Source organism: Falco naumanni, chromosome 9, assembly GCF_017639655.2.
Source record: "Falco naumanni isolate bFalNau1 chromosome 9, bFalNau1.pat, whole genome shotgun sequence".
Taxonomy (NCBI): domain Eukaryota; kingdom Metazoa; phylum Chordata; class Aves; order Falconiformes; family Falconidae; genus Falco; species Falco naumanni.
Window position 1 is genome coordinate 22,604,469 of NC_054062.1, and position 16,346 is coordinate 22,620,814.

General features: G+C 36.4%; 1 protein-coding gene across 1 annotated transcript in view; it reads left to right on the forward strand.

The window, feature by feature from the left end:
- The window catches only part of CFAP43 (cilia and flagella associated protein 43), a 49,810-nt gene that overhangs the window by 3,058 nt on the left and 30,406 nt on the right, over positions 1–16,346 (forward strand). Inside the window, 9 exon segments of the mRNA XM_040606893.1 lie at positions 148–401; positions 1,199–1,295; positions 4,058–4,225; positions 5,611–5,761; positions 10,355–10,505; positions 12,517–12,579; positions 13,694–13,773; positions 14,503–14,634; positions 15,756–15,872. Coding sequence (XP_040462827.1) covers positions 148–401; positions 1,199–1,295; positions 4,058–4,225; positions 5,611–5,761; positions 10,355–10,505; positions 12,517–12,579; positions 13,694–13,773; positions 14,503–14,634; positions 15,756–15,872 — 1,213 coding nt within the window.

A 16,346-nucleotide genomic window follows, 5' to 3' on the forward strand; every position in this document is an offset into this window, starting at 1 on the left:
TGGTTTTGCAACATTGGTATGAGGAGAAGTCTTAAATCCCAAGCATCAGTTCAGTGTAACTTAGGCTACAATATTCCCTTTATTACAGTATTTTGAGAAATGTGTGTCTTTGATTAATGTTTTAACATTCAGTTACTCTTTCTGCAGTTGGGTTCAGGGATTCTCAAACAAGAACTTTGGCTTTATCAACAATCAAACTGTCTGCTACCCTTGTGGCAATTACATCCTCTTCCTGGACATTGAAACAAAGACTACAAGAGTACTGCACTGTCAGACTGGCCAGGTGGGAGCCTTTGCAGTGAATGGGAACAGGCAAGTGCTGGCCTTTTCAGACCGGAAGCCGAATCCCATCATATATATCTACACTTTTCCAGAACTGAGTAAACTGACGGAATTAAAAGGTAGTGATGTGATAACCCTCCCCTCACCATTTCATTAAAACAATAGTAGTGTCATGCATTTTCTGAAGGGTTTTTTTGATAAGACTTGAAAAACAGTGTTATAGGAAACTGTCTCATGACAAGATGCATGGAAAACAGTAGCAGGATTTTCCACTGCACTACTTTTAGTTAAGCTCAGGCTAAGGAGGAGTATGACAATACAAAATGGAGCTGTTTTAAAGGGAAAAGAAATGGAATGAAATGGAATTCCTTCTAGGAAAATATAGTCAGAATAACGAAAAATAACATAACTGCAGTAGGCTTCCAGGCAGACTGCTGAAAGCCACACTGGGAAATCCGAGATGTGAGAAGAATGAGAGTTCTTGCAGTTAAACTCCGGAGTCTGGGATCTAATGGGTATTTTTGGCTGCCTCATAACATTTCTCTCCTTAGTTAAGTTGCTTACACTATCCATGTTTCAGTTGCCTTGCCATTTAAATAAGGATCATACTGCTTGCTTATTTCATGCATATGAGTAAAGTTATGACTGCAAAGGATTTCAGGGTACTTGGGGGAAAAAATACTGTACAAATTCAAGGTGTTATTGAAAAAAATTTGAAAAAATTCCAAGCAGTGAAACATAGGGAACATTTTTATGATCAAATCAAAACAATAATCTGGAGTGAGGCAAAGGAATCAGGGACTTAAAGAATGTCTCTGAAAAGTTAAAGTGGAACTGAGAAGAGTACCCTGTCTGTGATAGCATACGGTAGAGTCCAGGGCAATTAAAGACCTTGTTCTTTATTTTTACATTTCAGGTAGTGCTCAACTGGATTACACCTTACTTGCATTTAGTTTCAAAGGCCTATATCTAGCCAGTTACTCTTCAATCCCAGAATTTGTTCTTTCAGTATGGTAAGAGTAAAAAAAATATCTTTAATACCATTTACGTGTTGTTCATACTTTGTGTGTGTACTGTTTTAGCATGAATTAAGTAAACAAATGTGGAAGACAGACTGGTTGCCTTCATGTCTTTTTTTGTTTTTTATTGATCATTGTCTGCAAACTTTCTGTACCAAATTTGCTGTTTATTTTCTAGTATTAGTAGCCACTAGTCAGAATGACTGTTAACTTTGCTACAGCTGTCTTCTACCTTCTTCAAAATTTTGTGTTTTGGAGTACTTCTAAAGTCTTCAGCATCAGTTAATTATCTGTTCACCCTAGGAAGTTGAGAACCATGCTGTTTGTGAAAGAAAGTTGCCTGCTGAAAAGAGGAAAAGCGTTCTAAAGCCAATTTCTACTTTTCTGTTCACCTGGAATGTTCAGTGCTCCTCTTAATGTTGTGTTTGATCTTAGTTCTGTCATACAGTTTTGCTCAGTGATTACACTACCATGGGTCACTGGGTTAGATCATAATTTTCTGCTCATTGTCATGAAAAGAAATACTAGATAATACAGTGCAGATACAGAAAGTTGGAATATTTAATTTTTTTAATTTTCTGCAAAAATATAATCCTGCTCTTGCTTCCATTGCTTCCATTGACTGTGGGTTCTGAGCACTTCTTCAAAACAAATGGGGAGGGTGTAATAGGAGGAAGGCAAGCAAGGACACATAAAGAATATTCTGTATACCCCCAATTTAATGATGACCTTTCCTTGTACAATTAGCGAAGAGGCAGAAACTCCTATAACTCCAGAATTTTAATAATGATAGTAGATACTATTACAGATGCCGCTTCTTTATCTCTTGTGAAGAAAAAGAATGTTTGCTCTGAACTCTGTACACAGTAGTTCAGGAAGGATGTCTGCGTGTGTAGCACAGTAGAAACGATCAAGACAGCCTCACTAGCCTGATGGGCTTACATGCTTGTAACTTACAGCAGAAATAGCACACCTGGGCTAATGTGTTCCTTGTGTGCACTTAAAACACCACCCTCTTGAAAGATTTCTCTAGATTATTCTTAAAAATGGAAATATCTAGAAATGTTTAAATGCTTTGAAGTAGCGGCAGTTTCCGAGGCCAAACAATTTAAATCTGTTTGAATCAGCATGAATATGACTATCAGCAGCTAATTGTCATGAAAGAACCATCCTAGATTCCAGTTAGAAAGAATTTAGTTACAAAATGGAACCAATTTACAATACTACACTCAGAATTTCTAATAACTTGAACGGAGGTGTGTGAATTTACTGTGAGATCAGGACCTTAATTTTTGCAATTGGATTATATTGTGCATTCCTTGTAGAAATGTGTGTGTATGGATGAAAGAAATCTCAATCCTTAGCATTCTTAATATGTCATTATATGATGATTGCACAGTTTCTGTATTTTAAGCAGATAGTTTGAAATCAGAGGTATAAGAGATGTTTTGAAAGTTATGTCAGTCCCAAAATACAGAAAGCTTATGGATAACCAAAAGCTGCCTTTCATCTGAGATATTTTATCCCTAGATCTTTTATTATTTTCTGTTCAAAGGAGAGGCTTAATGCCAGATTCTTTTTCAGGTACATGTACTGTATAGTTTCAGATCTTAATAAATTATCTACTCTAAAAGAGCGTTGGCACTATCTGTTAGGTATGAGGTGAGAACATGCTGACAGATATTTAGAGAGCGACATGCTGGTATCTTTTAAAGTCAGAATTGCAGCTTATAGCTTACTGTAATTTTAATGAGAGTTACTGTGTATGTGTGAATACTTCTCATTTTTTGCATATGCTATCAATATTAACCGTTGTCTTGCATTCTGATTTGTTTTTGTGAGTGAATTTATTACAGGCCAGAACAACAGGATTATACAAATCCATTTACAGCAGTGTATGCATTTCCTCTCAGCAGTAATGACAAATACTAAAGCTATAAATGTTATTTAGATTAGCAATCAGATATATTGTCCAAGAAATTAAGAAACAGTTTTAACCATTTTCTTCAAATGATGATGATCAGTTCTTGGACAGCACCTAAAAATGCAAATGCAGTCAAGAATTAATCTGGATAATGGAGAAATATGCAAAATAGATGTTGAGAATATAAAATAGATTACAGTGGACTAAAGAAAAGTCAGTGGAAAGCAGATTCTCAGGCTTTTGTTAGCTATACATAACAGCCCCACACAAATTCTGCCCTGTTTTGTGCCATAGTTTGTATGTCTGCATTCACAACACAGTTACTGTATTACCTAAGTAATTCATCCATAGATAATCACGAGCTGACTGTGTTTTATTTCCTAATTATAATATCTTCCAAGTTCGAGTCTGCAAGCCTTAAAATAATTGTTATGGACTGGAAAAGCAAGGCTGAGGTCTGGGGTGCTGAAGAGTTGTCTTGCTCCATTCAAGTAGTCACTGATGGAATGATAAAGAAAAAACCATGTGTCTTGACTCTGTTGGTCTTTTCACAAAAGGAGGTGTATGATAATGTTTCTAAAATTCCATATTTCAGAATTATTTTTTTATTCAATCTTTTTGTAACAGTAATAATTTTGTGTGGCTAATTAATCACCTCCTTTTCATTCTCAAGGGGACCTAACTATTTTGCAGCAGAAATTTTTGTGAGTGACAAAGTTTTTGTTTACTATACTTGATATTGAATGTTAGTCACAGTCACATCCAGATCTTTGGCTTGAATGTTTTTAACTTATTTAATGGATTTGATTTTCTTTCACTCTCCCTAATGCAGGAACTGGCGAGAAAGTATCCTCCTGTGCAGTGAGTCTGGGCCAGGGGTAACAGCTACCTCTTTAAGTTTTAACCCTATGAATTGGCGACAACTGTGTGTTGTTGATGAGAGATCTGTTACTATCTGGTGTATTGAAAGGAATAATGATGAGCATCATCTTAAGCAAAAGTAAGTGGAACACCCTTCAGGTTAAGAGAAAAATCTAGAAGTATTTTTGCCAAGACTAGTAACCTATATCTGTTTGCAAAGAATTTAATCCAATTTAGTTCACCTAGCAACTGCAGTCAGTAATTGCTAAATCACAACCAGTGTGAATCTGTTTAGTCATTCAAGTGAATTGAATTTATGATTTCATTTCTTAGCACTCACATGTCCAAAATTATGCATCTCATGAAGGTAATACTAATCAGCTGCTTTGGCAGCCTCTATCAAAAGCTACATGACCAAACTCATGTAGCGCCTGGACTACCTTCCTGCAAGTGGCTACGTTGAGCCTTGCTTTTGTAGCTATGAAACCACTAAATTTGGGTCAGGTTGCTTCCTAGTAAGCATGGTTAAACAATATGTTGTTGTAATCACAAATTGTACCAAAAGCAGTATCAGTTTTCTGTGTAATTTCCAGCTTGTGAGGGCAATTTACAGGTCCAGAGCAGGTGGCCCTGTCGATGCAGTTCACTGAGCACAGCAAACCTAGAATTTATGCTAAATTTTTTTTTGAGGCTGGTATAAAAGTAGTATGTATCATTCAGGTTGGAGTCCTTGAGGTGTAACACCTATGCTGTTTCAGTAGCAACTACTCCACAATTCCCAAGTGTGTTTAATCTTGTTAACTATGAGTATAACCAACATATTGCCACTGATGAGGTTATACTAGTGAAAGTACAGACAAGGCCTTAATTTGTGATCTGAAAACCATACCGAAGTTTTTTTTTCTTTTTTTATTCATTATATACATATGAAAATACATATATACTCCTTTTTCCTCACTTTTCATTCCATTCAATTGAGGTTAAACCTCCACTGAGAACTGTTCATTTTACAGAAATTTTTTCAAAGTCATAAATCAACATAGTTTGTGGATATAGAATCCTCAAGCCAGTCATATGCTGATTACCAGAGTGCAGCATGCAAATACTACTGCTAATCTTTCATGATCGTTAAACTTCCTCCAAATAAACATTAAGCATAAATCCTTGCAGCATATGAAAGTTAGGAGTGTGACTATTAATCCTGGTTAATAAGGAAACAGTAATGTAGAACAGTTGTTTATACAAGGCAACAAGAAAAGACACTGAGCTAGAACATGGCAATCCATTTCTGCCAGTTAGGAACATTTTATTATTTTTTTCTTGTAGTAGAATTACTATTACTTTTCAGTGAAATGGTATGTGGCATGTAGAATGATTGTCTACAACAATCCTCCATTACTGTTGCAGAAGTAAAGCCCATTGACTGAGTTGGTATCTCAAAGTTTTGAAAATGTGCTCCTCAGTTTTATATCAGCATTTGCTGTTAATATTTCTTCTCAGACAGTATCTCTTGCTTTTTCACAGCCCTGTGAAACTCCCTGGTGGACAAGGGTCCATGAGTCCTCACAAGGATTGTTTTTTTCCAGTTTCTCATAGTGAAGATCCATACCATGGCCCTGATTTGCCAGTTTCAGCCATTGCTGGACTCGTAGGAGATGAAGCAGAAACATACATGGTAGTTACTGATTGTTTTCCTTTTTACTATTCCAAGTCATTATACTTTTATGCAAATAAATTAAAATTTCAATAAATTACATTAATAATTTTAATGTCTGTTAAACAGATAAACCCCAGTAAATAGATCTGTTTTCTCAACAATATTTTTAAAATCCGTTTTGACAGGCATGCTGCTACTGCACAGTGCAGTACAATGTAGAGATTTCTGACACAGGCACTAGCATAGTAATGTATGTGTGCAGTGGGGGTACTAATCTGTGTCCCAGAAGCAGTATAAAGCATGTATTTAACCATATCCAAGCTATTATGACCTGCTGGAACCTTGAAAACCTATTCCCAGGTTACTTGCCTTTGCGATTTTTTTCTTTTTCACTCTGAAAATGTCTCAGGCTATGGAAACATTGAAGGCTTTATTCCAGACAGCAACCCTTGCTTCTGAAATACCTTGCCATACCAATGTCAGTGTTGGGACCTGTCCATTTGTCTCACTTGTATTTGATCATTTACTTGTTAGACTCCCTTGAGATGCCTTTTTTTGAGAGGCTTCAAAAATGTTTTCATTTTGTTTGGAATTTACTTTCATCTGACTACCAACTAGAAGCATCTGCCAATGTGAAAACATTTAACTTGCAAATCTAGGATTCTTTTCTAAGATTAAGACCATCAATTTAGATTTTGTGACTTAAGATATATATTACACACCAAAACCACCATGCATAAGAGTATACCACAGTTTTCTGCTATAAACTTTTCTTATAAAGCAGAATAAAAAATAAGAATAGGGAATGGTGCTTTGCTGACCTTATCCTCTTTTCATGGCTTCATGCATTCAGATTCACAGAGGTTTTTAACTGTGTAACTGCTGATGCCCTTGTTTTCCAGAATAATTGATAACTGCAAACAAACATCCTCTACTGATTCTGATTACACATCAACTGCTTATATTTCAGATCACTTAGAACATGGAAGATGAAGATAATAGATGCTTATTAGGGGCATTGAATTTTTCTTCTGCTTTACTGCCTCTTACATTATGTGCAGATGATGAACTGCAAAAAACATTTTGTTCTTTAGCCTGTGAAGTGAATTTAGAGAGTTATTGGAGGGAAAAAAACAATTGTCATATTAGATCTGTGAGGCTTAATAGAATTTGTCTCTTCTTGAATGGATGCTATTCCAATCAGGAATGGTAAGTTCTTATGCTTGAACTTACAGAACCATGTTGTGAACTTTTCCACACAGAAAAGTTTGTACTTTCAACCATACTAGATACTACTATAGGGTCTTTGCATTCCCAGCTGCTTTCATAAAAACCTAGATTTCTTTTTAGGATCTTCAGGGTGCTAAATATGTTCTCCATATTTATATGTTCTCCATATACATAGAAATATTTCTGGAGTAAGAGTAGATCGTTCTACTAGTCTTTGACAAAAATTTCCTTTTCTTTCAAATCAAATTGTAAATATTTTGATAGTTTTTTGCAGTCCAAATTCCCTAGATGCATGCATTTTGGCTGTGAATATTGACAAGTTAATGAACATCAGGTTATTTAGAAATGAAAGTTTTTTTGCAGAAATACAAGCTGGTTTTGAGGTGCTACACTACAGTTTAGCACCAGGAGGCACTGAATCAATTTCTGGTGTATTTTCTTGCTCCAGATTAGCTGAGTAATTTTTTTTGAAGGACTTGCATTTATTGTGCCTTGCAGTGCTAATTCTCCCCTCTGTGCATGCCTGCCGCACATATGCTCCATCTCTAACCTAACAGAAAAACCGAGCCACTACTGGATCTTGTAACCTTGGGGGGGAATTGCATGCATATGCCTTTTCAGGTTAAGCACCCCCTTCCAGCACCCCAACTCGGAACATACATTTTTGGTAAAGCAATTCCTGCGTGAGTTGATCAGAATATAATTGATGGAGAAGATACTTCTTTAAAATATTGTTTCATCAAGACCCTTGTGATGAAAAGTGTCTAATGTAGCAACTGTGAGATTGAAATGACTGAACTTGCTGAGTTCCTCAGATACCCAGGTATCTTTGGATTACTTTTGCTGTAATGGACTAGAGTGTCCAAAATAGAGGTACTGTAACTACCATTCTTCAGTGGGTTTATAAATTGACAGGCTACTGCAGCAGATGTATCAGTGGTTACTATCACTGATGATTTGTATGCCTTTACAAATGTCTGTGAGCAGATTGGCCTAAAATCTGTGCCTCAACATTAGTAAATAGCTTGGAGTTACTTTCCTCTCTACTATCATCAATGCTTTTTCAATTAGTAAGACAACCTGCTTCTCTTGTGGTGGTTAATGAGGTGCATTCAGTTGAATCTGCTGGGAACAGTATCATGGCCTGATGAAGCTCTACCTGTCTCTGCAGAATTCAACAGAAGGATTTTTGTTCTTTATCACTAAATCCAAATCAGTTGAGATCAATGATTTTCACATTGATGTAAGCGTCCAAAGTGGAGAACCATTTATTTACAATTTAAAGACTACAGGTGGAAGACAATTCCTTTAGGCCTTGAAGGCTGTAGCCTACTCCTAAAGAATGTGTGAGAGGCATGTAAGAAAAGCGAGACCATCCCCCAGTACACTTGTTCGCTGCTTTGAAATATGTTAGGGTTCCATAGTCTGCAAGATGCTGGGGCTGGGTATGTACGGAAGTGTAACCACAGCGGGGCAGCAGAGTGAAAGGAATGGAAATATCCTACAGCTCTTGGTACTTTTCTTTCTAGCATTAGATTGATTTAGTTTTGTTTCAATATTTCTTACAGCTGGGACCTGAGCTTTCTGAATATGCTTTACCATGACAAGCCCATTTGACTCCACTCTGTCCCCAATAACAATTTTATTCCATTGTCTTTTAATGAAAACTTTCATGACAAGGATTGATCCATCATGGATTTTTTTCCCTAAAGAGATGCTACTCAAAAGGGAGAGAAGTTAAAAAAAAGATGTTATTATCATTATTGTTATGATGATGATTCAGCACTGTACCAATGCACAGTTCAAGAAGTGACCTGGTTTGGGATTTACATAATCTCATCCTAGGATTAACGGATTTATCTAGGTTATGTGTAAAGGCAGTCATGACAGCAGGTACAAAGGAACATTGCAGGAGCTGTCTTTACATAGGAAGCTTCTGATTCACAGCAGTTCAGTTACAACTGTCCCAAAGATTTGTGATATTCAAGTCTCATAGAATCAGTGAAAATGACTATATCAGATGTTTCTCTGAGTGCTATAAAGCCCCATTTGTTAAAAGATTTATTACTGTTAGTCCTAATTGATTTATAAAGTAAATGTTGGTATGTTTTATTTCTGTAGCAGCTTCCCCCTGAGAAATTAAAAATGCTTTGAAGGCATAAATAGAGAGTAAGTTACTTACCGAGAATCATACAGCAAGTCCTTGGCATATTTTAGTAATGAAATCTGGGTACTTATGAATCTCTGCCCTATGTTTTCATCACAAGTCCATCCGTATTTCCTCTTTTTATAGAACCATTACTGAGACAGCAAGTGTTTTATAGAATTATAGTCTTCTGGTTTTTCCACCCATTGTATTATCTAGTGTTCCTCACCATTTCTGCTCACATGCTTGGTTCTTTGAATCTTCTCTTTTAAACATTCTCCCAAGATTTTCTTGTATTTTGTTCCCCTCTCCCCATCCCCAAATTCTCTTCAATATAGTTCTACCATGTTATTTATGGGGTCTCTGTTACTGTTGTATCTGAACTGTTTCACTGTCTTTAATAATATTTGGTGGAGAATCTGTTCTTCCTGTTTTATGGATGATGGTTTTATGAGATTTATTATAGCAAAATGAAATTCAAGGCACATGGGAAGTCTGTGGCAGGGATATTTCTAGAATTTACTTGCAGAAGATGCAAAGGTTGACAGAGCTCTTTTACAGAACAATTTGGATTATATGCGAAAATAAATTATTAAAAAAACGTGTTTTAGTACTGCCAGGTATGCAAGACCACATGTGCAGGTTTTTTCTACAAAGTGAAAGACTGTTCTGAAAAGCATTTGTCAGGGTGAGGTTGTAGTGGGTAACCATTTCAATTTGGGCTTCCAGTACTATTCTGACTTTAAAATAATCCCAAAAGTCTAGGGGCTCAATGTGTTGAATTTTATCTTAACTTTATCATTAAAAAAATTGGGAGACGACCTGGTTGTGGTGGGCCAATATCTTTGTAAGGGTAGGGAGGATAACAGAGGGATTTCCAAGTTAGAGGACAAAACTATAACAGATGCAAATGCTGGAGAATAAATCCAGATAAATTAAAATTTAAAAATATCTAATTTTTCAGTGAAAATGTAATTAATCATTTAAACAGGTTCTATGGAGTGAAGTGAGTTCTGCACTGCTATCTCTAGACAGACTTTTCTGGAAAATCTTGTTGTTTCTTAAGTTACTAGCCTCAGTGAAGGAATGACTGAATAAAATAAAGCTGATGTTATACAAGTGGTCAGACTCAATGATGTAATGATATCTTTTTTTTAATCTTAAAATGCATGTAACTGCTTGTACAGTGTACACGTGTTTGTCAAGTGTTGACTGAAGTTATTTTTGTGCTGAAGCCTAGAAATTATATTAAGCATTCAGTGCATCCTATTGCCCACTGCTGGACCACAACCTCAGAAATTTACATGGGCTGTAAAGAAGGATGTATTTTGGCAATTGATGCTGAGACACGCAGTGTTTCTGTTCTTCAACAAGAACCTCTACCTGGTAAGAAATAGCTGCATTGTGTGTTTTATTCAAGTAGGGAGGAAAGTGGATAGGTGAAAGCTTTTTTTGCTTTCTTCTGTTCTGCTATTCTGTACCTTACAGAAATTATAAAGCTATATTGTAGAACCATATTTCTTTTATTACTGTGATAAACATTTAAGAATGTCTTTTGAACTTCTGTGTGGGTTTCTTCAGCACCCAATAATGGGCTTTCATTTTTCTTTGGTAAAAAAAGGGAAAAAGCTCTAAATACATCAAAACTGATAAAATGAGCAATAGTTGCAGAAGCCCAGATCTTATTAACCAGCCCTACTAGACTGACATTAAGCTATTAATATACCCACCATACAAAGTCTTTTTACTATTAGTTAAGCACCAATAATTTATTTTATTTTGCATGAAAGATTGAATTGTCCACATTTGGTATGTTAGATAATGTTAGAACAGATCTTTGAAGACTCGTGATGAGTCTTCAAACAAGAAAACTGAATTTAATGTAATGTTGCTTAATAGAATTCCTTGAGGTCAGCTCTTACATAAACAATTTTCTAATGAAAACAAGGCTGTAAAGACTATCAGGCTTTACTGCAGAAAGTATGAAGCACACAGAGTGAACAGAAGGTGTCTTTGGCTTCAAGGAAGTCTGCTTTTAATTTATTCTAGAATGGGAGGACCTTGGATTGATTGCAACTTGCTGAGGCAATTTATCTGCCCTATATATATTCCCACCTGTCTTTTTTCATGGGGACCTTTGGCAAGCTAGTGACTGACTAAAGTTTTCTAGCAACAGCCACCCATTCCATACCTTTTGTTTTTTTCTGGGAATCACAAGGTCTCTCCTCTGCTGCCACTGCACACTACCCTTCTGTGCCCATTCAGAGGACTCCCAAGATAAAGGACAGTGAGACACAGCCAGCATAAACTGTGCTGGCAATGACAACCTGTACTCTGTCATCCTTCATAGGGATGGAAGTTGTCAGTCTGGCCATGCACATGAAGTTCACTGGTTCAGTCAGGTCTAAAAGGAGTACTGGAATATGCTTCTCCCTAACACTAGTGCTGGGTAATATCCTGTGGTAGACCAGCATAGCACAGTTGTCGTAATAAGTACTGAATCAATGTTAATAGATGGGCTGGTGATAATCTTGCTTTCTTCTGCTGCTATGTAATACATTATTTTTTAAGCTGCAGCAAGTATTTCTGACTTTCCCAAAGTACTGTATCTCTGTTCAATTTTGATAATTGACACAGAGACGGGAGGTTGCTCTTAAGAAACCCCAACAAACCAGCATTATTTCTCTGCATTTGAAATTACCAGAGTTTTAAGTTTACCAAATCAAGAGTTGGAAATCATCAGTAAATAAAAAGCAGAGGTGTGACCAGAAATGTTTATGCCAGTTCAATAGAACACAACAAGAATATTTGCCATTCAGGCTTTTCCTTGGCCTGTATATTCTTCTTTGAGTCTTGTCCTAAAACTGTGTAACAGAATTGTGTGTATTCATATTGTACTGAAGCTTCTGCTTAATTTAAAACATATTGCAATCTGTATGTATTTAGCAGAATGCTTAAATGCACGTCCAACTTTAAGCACATACTAAATTCCTGTTATGGTGTTGCAAACAGAATCATAAGCAGCCACAACTTTTCACTTGGGCATGTTCTTTAGACTGACTAAAGTTTCCTTCATAACTACATCGAATGAGAAAAATCATAGTTAAAAATAACAATACCAGAACTTAACACTAGGAGAAAAATAAATCTGCATCTGTACCACTCTCCATGCCAGGTATTGCTGTCTCCCTTTTACAGCTGTAGGCTGAATCACAGAAAGATTGTACCTGCTGAGTTGCATAAATGACAGAAATTGTGGATATTGAGGAAGAATTCACATTTTTGATTCAGTATACTGGACCTGGCCTTTTGTTCAGTAGACTGGAATACAATGAGTTTTATTGCAATGTTGACATATAAACAAGGTTGATGTTATAAATTGTTTTCTTTTGTGCAGATTACGTGAGTAAAATATCGGACTTGGTGTCATATCTTCGTGGAGAAGTACAGAAAAAGAAAGGTATTTCCATGTTCAAATCAAGCTAATAGATTTTAGGCAGCACCAGTGATGCCTGGGAGTAATAATGTATGAGTAGAGCTGAAAGCCACCGGTTAGAAAAACTCAGCTCACACAGACCTCTGTAAGACACATTGATGGCAATCTTTTATATGCTTACATGACAAATGATTAATAACTTTTGTGCTAATAGACAGCCAAATTAATAGCCTCAGGAGAAACTGTGGCAGTGAAATAATTTCTGATCATTCTAATTTAAATTGGAATAAGTGATGCTGTAATAGGTTCCCTACTGCTCTGTTTTAGTAACTTTTTTTAGAACTGCAATCATTTGTAATTTAGTTGAGTTAGGATTTAGGGATTGTTTTGAACACTTTGTTTTGGGCTCCACAGTACAAAAAAGATATTCACATAATGGATGAAGTTCAGCACAAGGCCACAAAGATTATTGCAGAGTCTAAGTACATGACATACAAAGATGGGCTAAGAGAACTGTGTTCAGCCTGGAGAAAAGGAAACGGGGGATTTTACTATTGCTTCAGCTACCTAATGAAAGGTTACGGAGAACATGGAACCAGACAGAAAAAGGACACAGTTTGCATCAACAGAAATTCTGTGTAGATATTAGGAAAAAAAAAATACTTTCACGGTGAAGGTAGTCAGACACTGGGACAAGTTGCCCAGAGAAGTTTTGAAATGGCCATTCTTCGGTATGTTCAAACCTGGATATTACTCTGGACAACACGGTCTAACTTGGATATTGATTCTGAGTTTGAAGTTGGCTCTGTGTTGAGCTGGAGGTTGGATCAGAGGACTTCTAAGGTCCCTTCCCACTAAATGGCTCAGATTCTATTACTGGCAAACTTTAATGTGGCTATTTAGCAGCCTTTACAAAATCAAGTAACTTCTCATATTACTTTCTAGTTCATCAGACAACAGTAGTACTATCATTTCAAATTATATATCCCAACATTTTCCTTCATTATCACAGCAGAAAGTCCAAAGAATATATAGCCCATGAAGCCCTTTTACTCACAAATCATCCCAGATTTAAAATTGAGACACATTGTTGCAATAAATTAAATTTTATATTTTTGTCTTGGTTTTGTTCTCTCAGGTGGCAAACTAAAGGACCTGCAAGAACCAGTTTTGTTTGCCATGACATTTTGTAATGAGGGACTGTACGCAGCTGGAAGTGTAAGGCATCCTTTATGCTTTTAACTTACTCTTATTGTGTGAAATGGAGTATTCAAATGGAGTATATTTGCAGAATTCACTGCAAAGACAGGAGTTAGAAAAAAAGAGAAGGGCCACAGAAGTATAAAGGTTCTTTCTGGTGTTGTATATATTTTGTTTGTTAACACTTGAGATGAGAAATGGGAAGGGAGCAGGGTGGAAAGAGATTCCATTTTTGTAGTCAAAGAAGCAACAAAAGAGAGCAATTCTATTTTTCACAAAATACAAGGAATGTTCTAGAGGAACAGGAAAGAAGGATGGAAAAAAATAGGAAAGGAGAGAAAACGGCCAAGAGATCTGCCAAATTGTTTTGTGCAAAATGTAGCTCAGTGTTTAACCCAAACTGACAATGCCATTGAACATTACTGCTTAAGAGTGGGACAAATCCTTATACTGTCTCAAAAAAAAAATTTAATTCTTAAGTATTAACTGATGAGAGAGTCTGTTGTTATCAAATATGAACTGTTACTAAGACTTGTATAAAAGAACACTTTCATTTTTCAATAAATTTCTTATCCAGGGTGAGTCCTCTGGATTTAAACGTACTGGAGGCAAATGAGACCATTAGAGATGGGATACAGTTAAACACTGTTACTTTAGAGTTTTTCAGAAGTTCTTGCAGTTCATTTTGCCAGAGTGTGCTAGGATAAATTACTTAGACCTTATGTGGATTTGTACTTTTATGCACAGGAGGGCGTTTTATTCTTCTATGACATCAGTGGTCTGCAGTATGAAATTAAAATCTGTGCTGATATCTTACAACCCATATCCAGCCTCATATTCTCTCCTGATTACACTGTACTTCTGCTTGTCACTGACCAGGTATAGCATTTGAGATAATAATATTACATGATTGGATGTTCCTGTGATTCTATATGTGTATGCTGATACTATTAGCATGGAATGTCTGTAATGTAATCACACAAGTCAACACATTATATCAGAGGTGAATTTAGTCCACTTGTGTGTGTAATGAAAGATTGGAAAGACTTTTCATGAAGCACAGAACAATTATCTCCTACAGATGGTGGATTATAAAGTACCTAATGCTGAGATTTCCCAACAGAATACTTGTGTGTGTACAATGGAGTACATGTTCAGGGTCTCCAATGTGTCCAGGTCACGTGGGACCTACCGAGCCTGAGCTTTAGGCTTGATGTGTGCCTGCACAGTGAGAAAATTGTAGCTTGGGTACATCAGACCTGCTGTGCCTATGCAGTAGAGGTGTTCTGCATATGCACCTGAATTTTTATGGCAGCCCTGTTCAAGATCCTTCTTTGACCAGCCTGATGTCCATGAATCTTGCATAAAGGTCCCAAATCCTGAAATTCCACCTGTTTTTCCAGTCCTTTAGTCATTTAAATTGTCATTTTTAAGGCTCTTAAAATGTTTTTGGGGTATATGTGTTTGGATGTGAGTTGGGAGGTTCTGTGTTCAGGACAGAAGTGCAATGGTAACTTTGGTCACACTCTCTGATTTCATTATCCTTTTGTAAAATGAGTAGAGAAGTTCTAAAATCTTTGTCAATATTAGTTAGGAATTGTTTCTAAGACACTTTGAGACCTTTAGATAAAAACTTCTCTTAAAGCTTGATTTATGATTTCTATTTTATGTTGGTCTAGAATATTTATTGATTCCTGGAGTAAAATGAAATAGGGTGGTTTAAAATTATTTTATTAAAGCAATTTTGAGAAACAAAACTTCTTTAAAATGTGAGTAGCTGGATCACTCTAAAATGAACTAACCTGATCTTCAACTAGTGTAAATTAATATGATAGACTAAATTCAGCTGAATTCTACTGGGCACTTTTTACCTCAGTTTAGAGTCAATTACAAAACTTTAAAGAGTGGAGCTCAGAAAGATGGGTATTTTTTGTTGAAGTCTTCAAAAGCTTTTAATGAAAAGTTTCATAGCCCAGTGATGGATTATTTGTCTTTGTCAGGGCACAGTCTATGCTTACAAACCTGACGACAGTGGAGAAGCTGTCAAACTCTTAGATGCATGCAGCAGTTTTTTTCTGGCAGCTGATTTTCTTACTCCAGGGAACAAATACTGTGTGGTAAGAAATGGTATTCTTTATTATATGTAATAGTGGCTCTTTTCAGGTAACCAATATGTTGCTAAGGCACAAAATCAAAAGTCTTGTAGAGATTGGGACTATCCTGCTATTTGTTAGAGTTGTGTAACTTCTCATTAAGGAAGTAAATAGCATTAATCCAGATATGTCCTATAAAATGGTCAGAACTTTTTCTAGAATGCAGGGTGGGTAATTCACAGTTTGCTAAAATGTCATATTGGTTCTGCTGTTGATTTGTGAGACTCACTATTGTTCAGGAACGTAGCTGAGCAAAAGGTGGATTAAAATCAGAGAACAGGTGTTGGAACAAGAAACTCATACTGATCTTTTCAGCCTTCAGCACAAATTGGAACAGCCTGAGAGATACCTCTGTCCTGGGTCCAGGGACAAAGAAGGCCTTACTTATGGATCTGTCCATTCTGAGGAATTCCTTGCTTTCCTCCTATGTCTTTGACT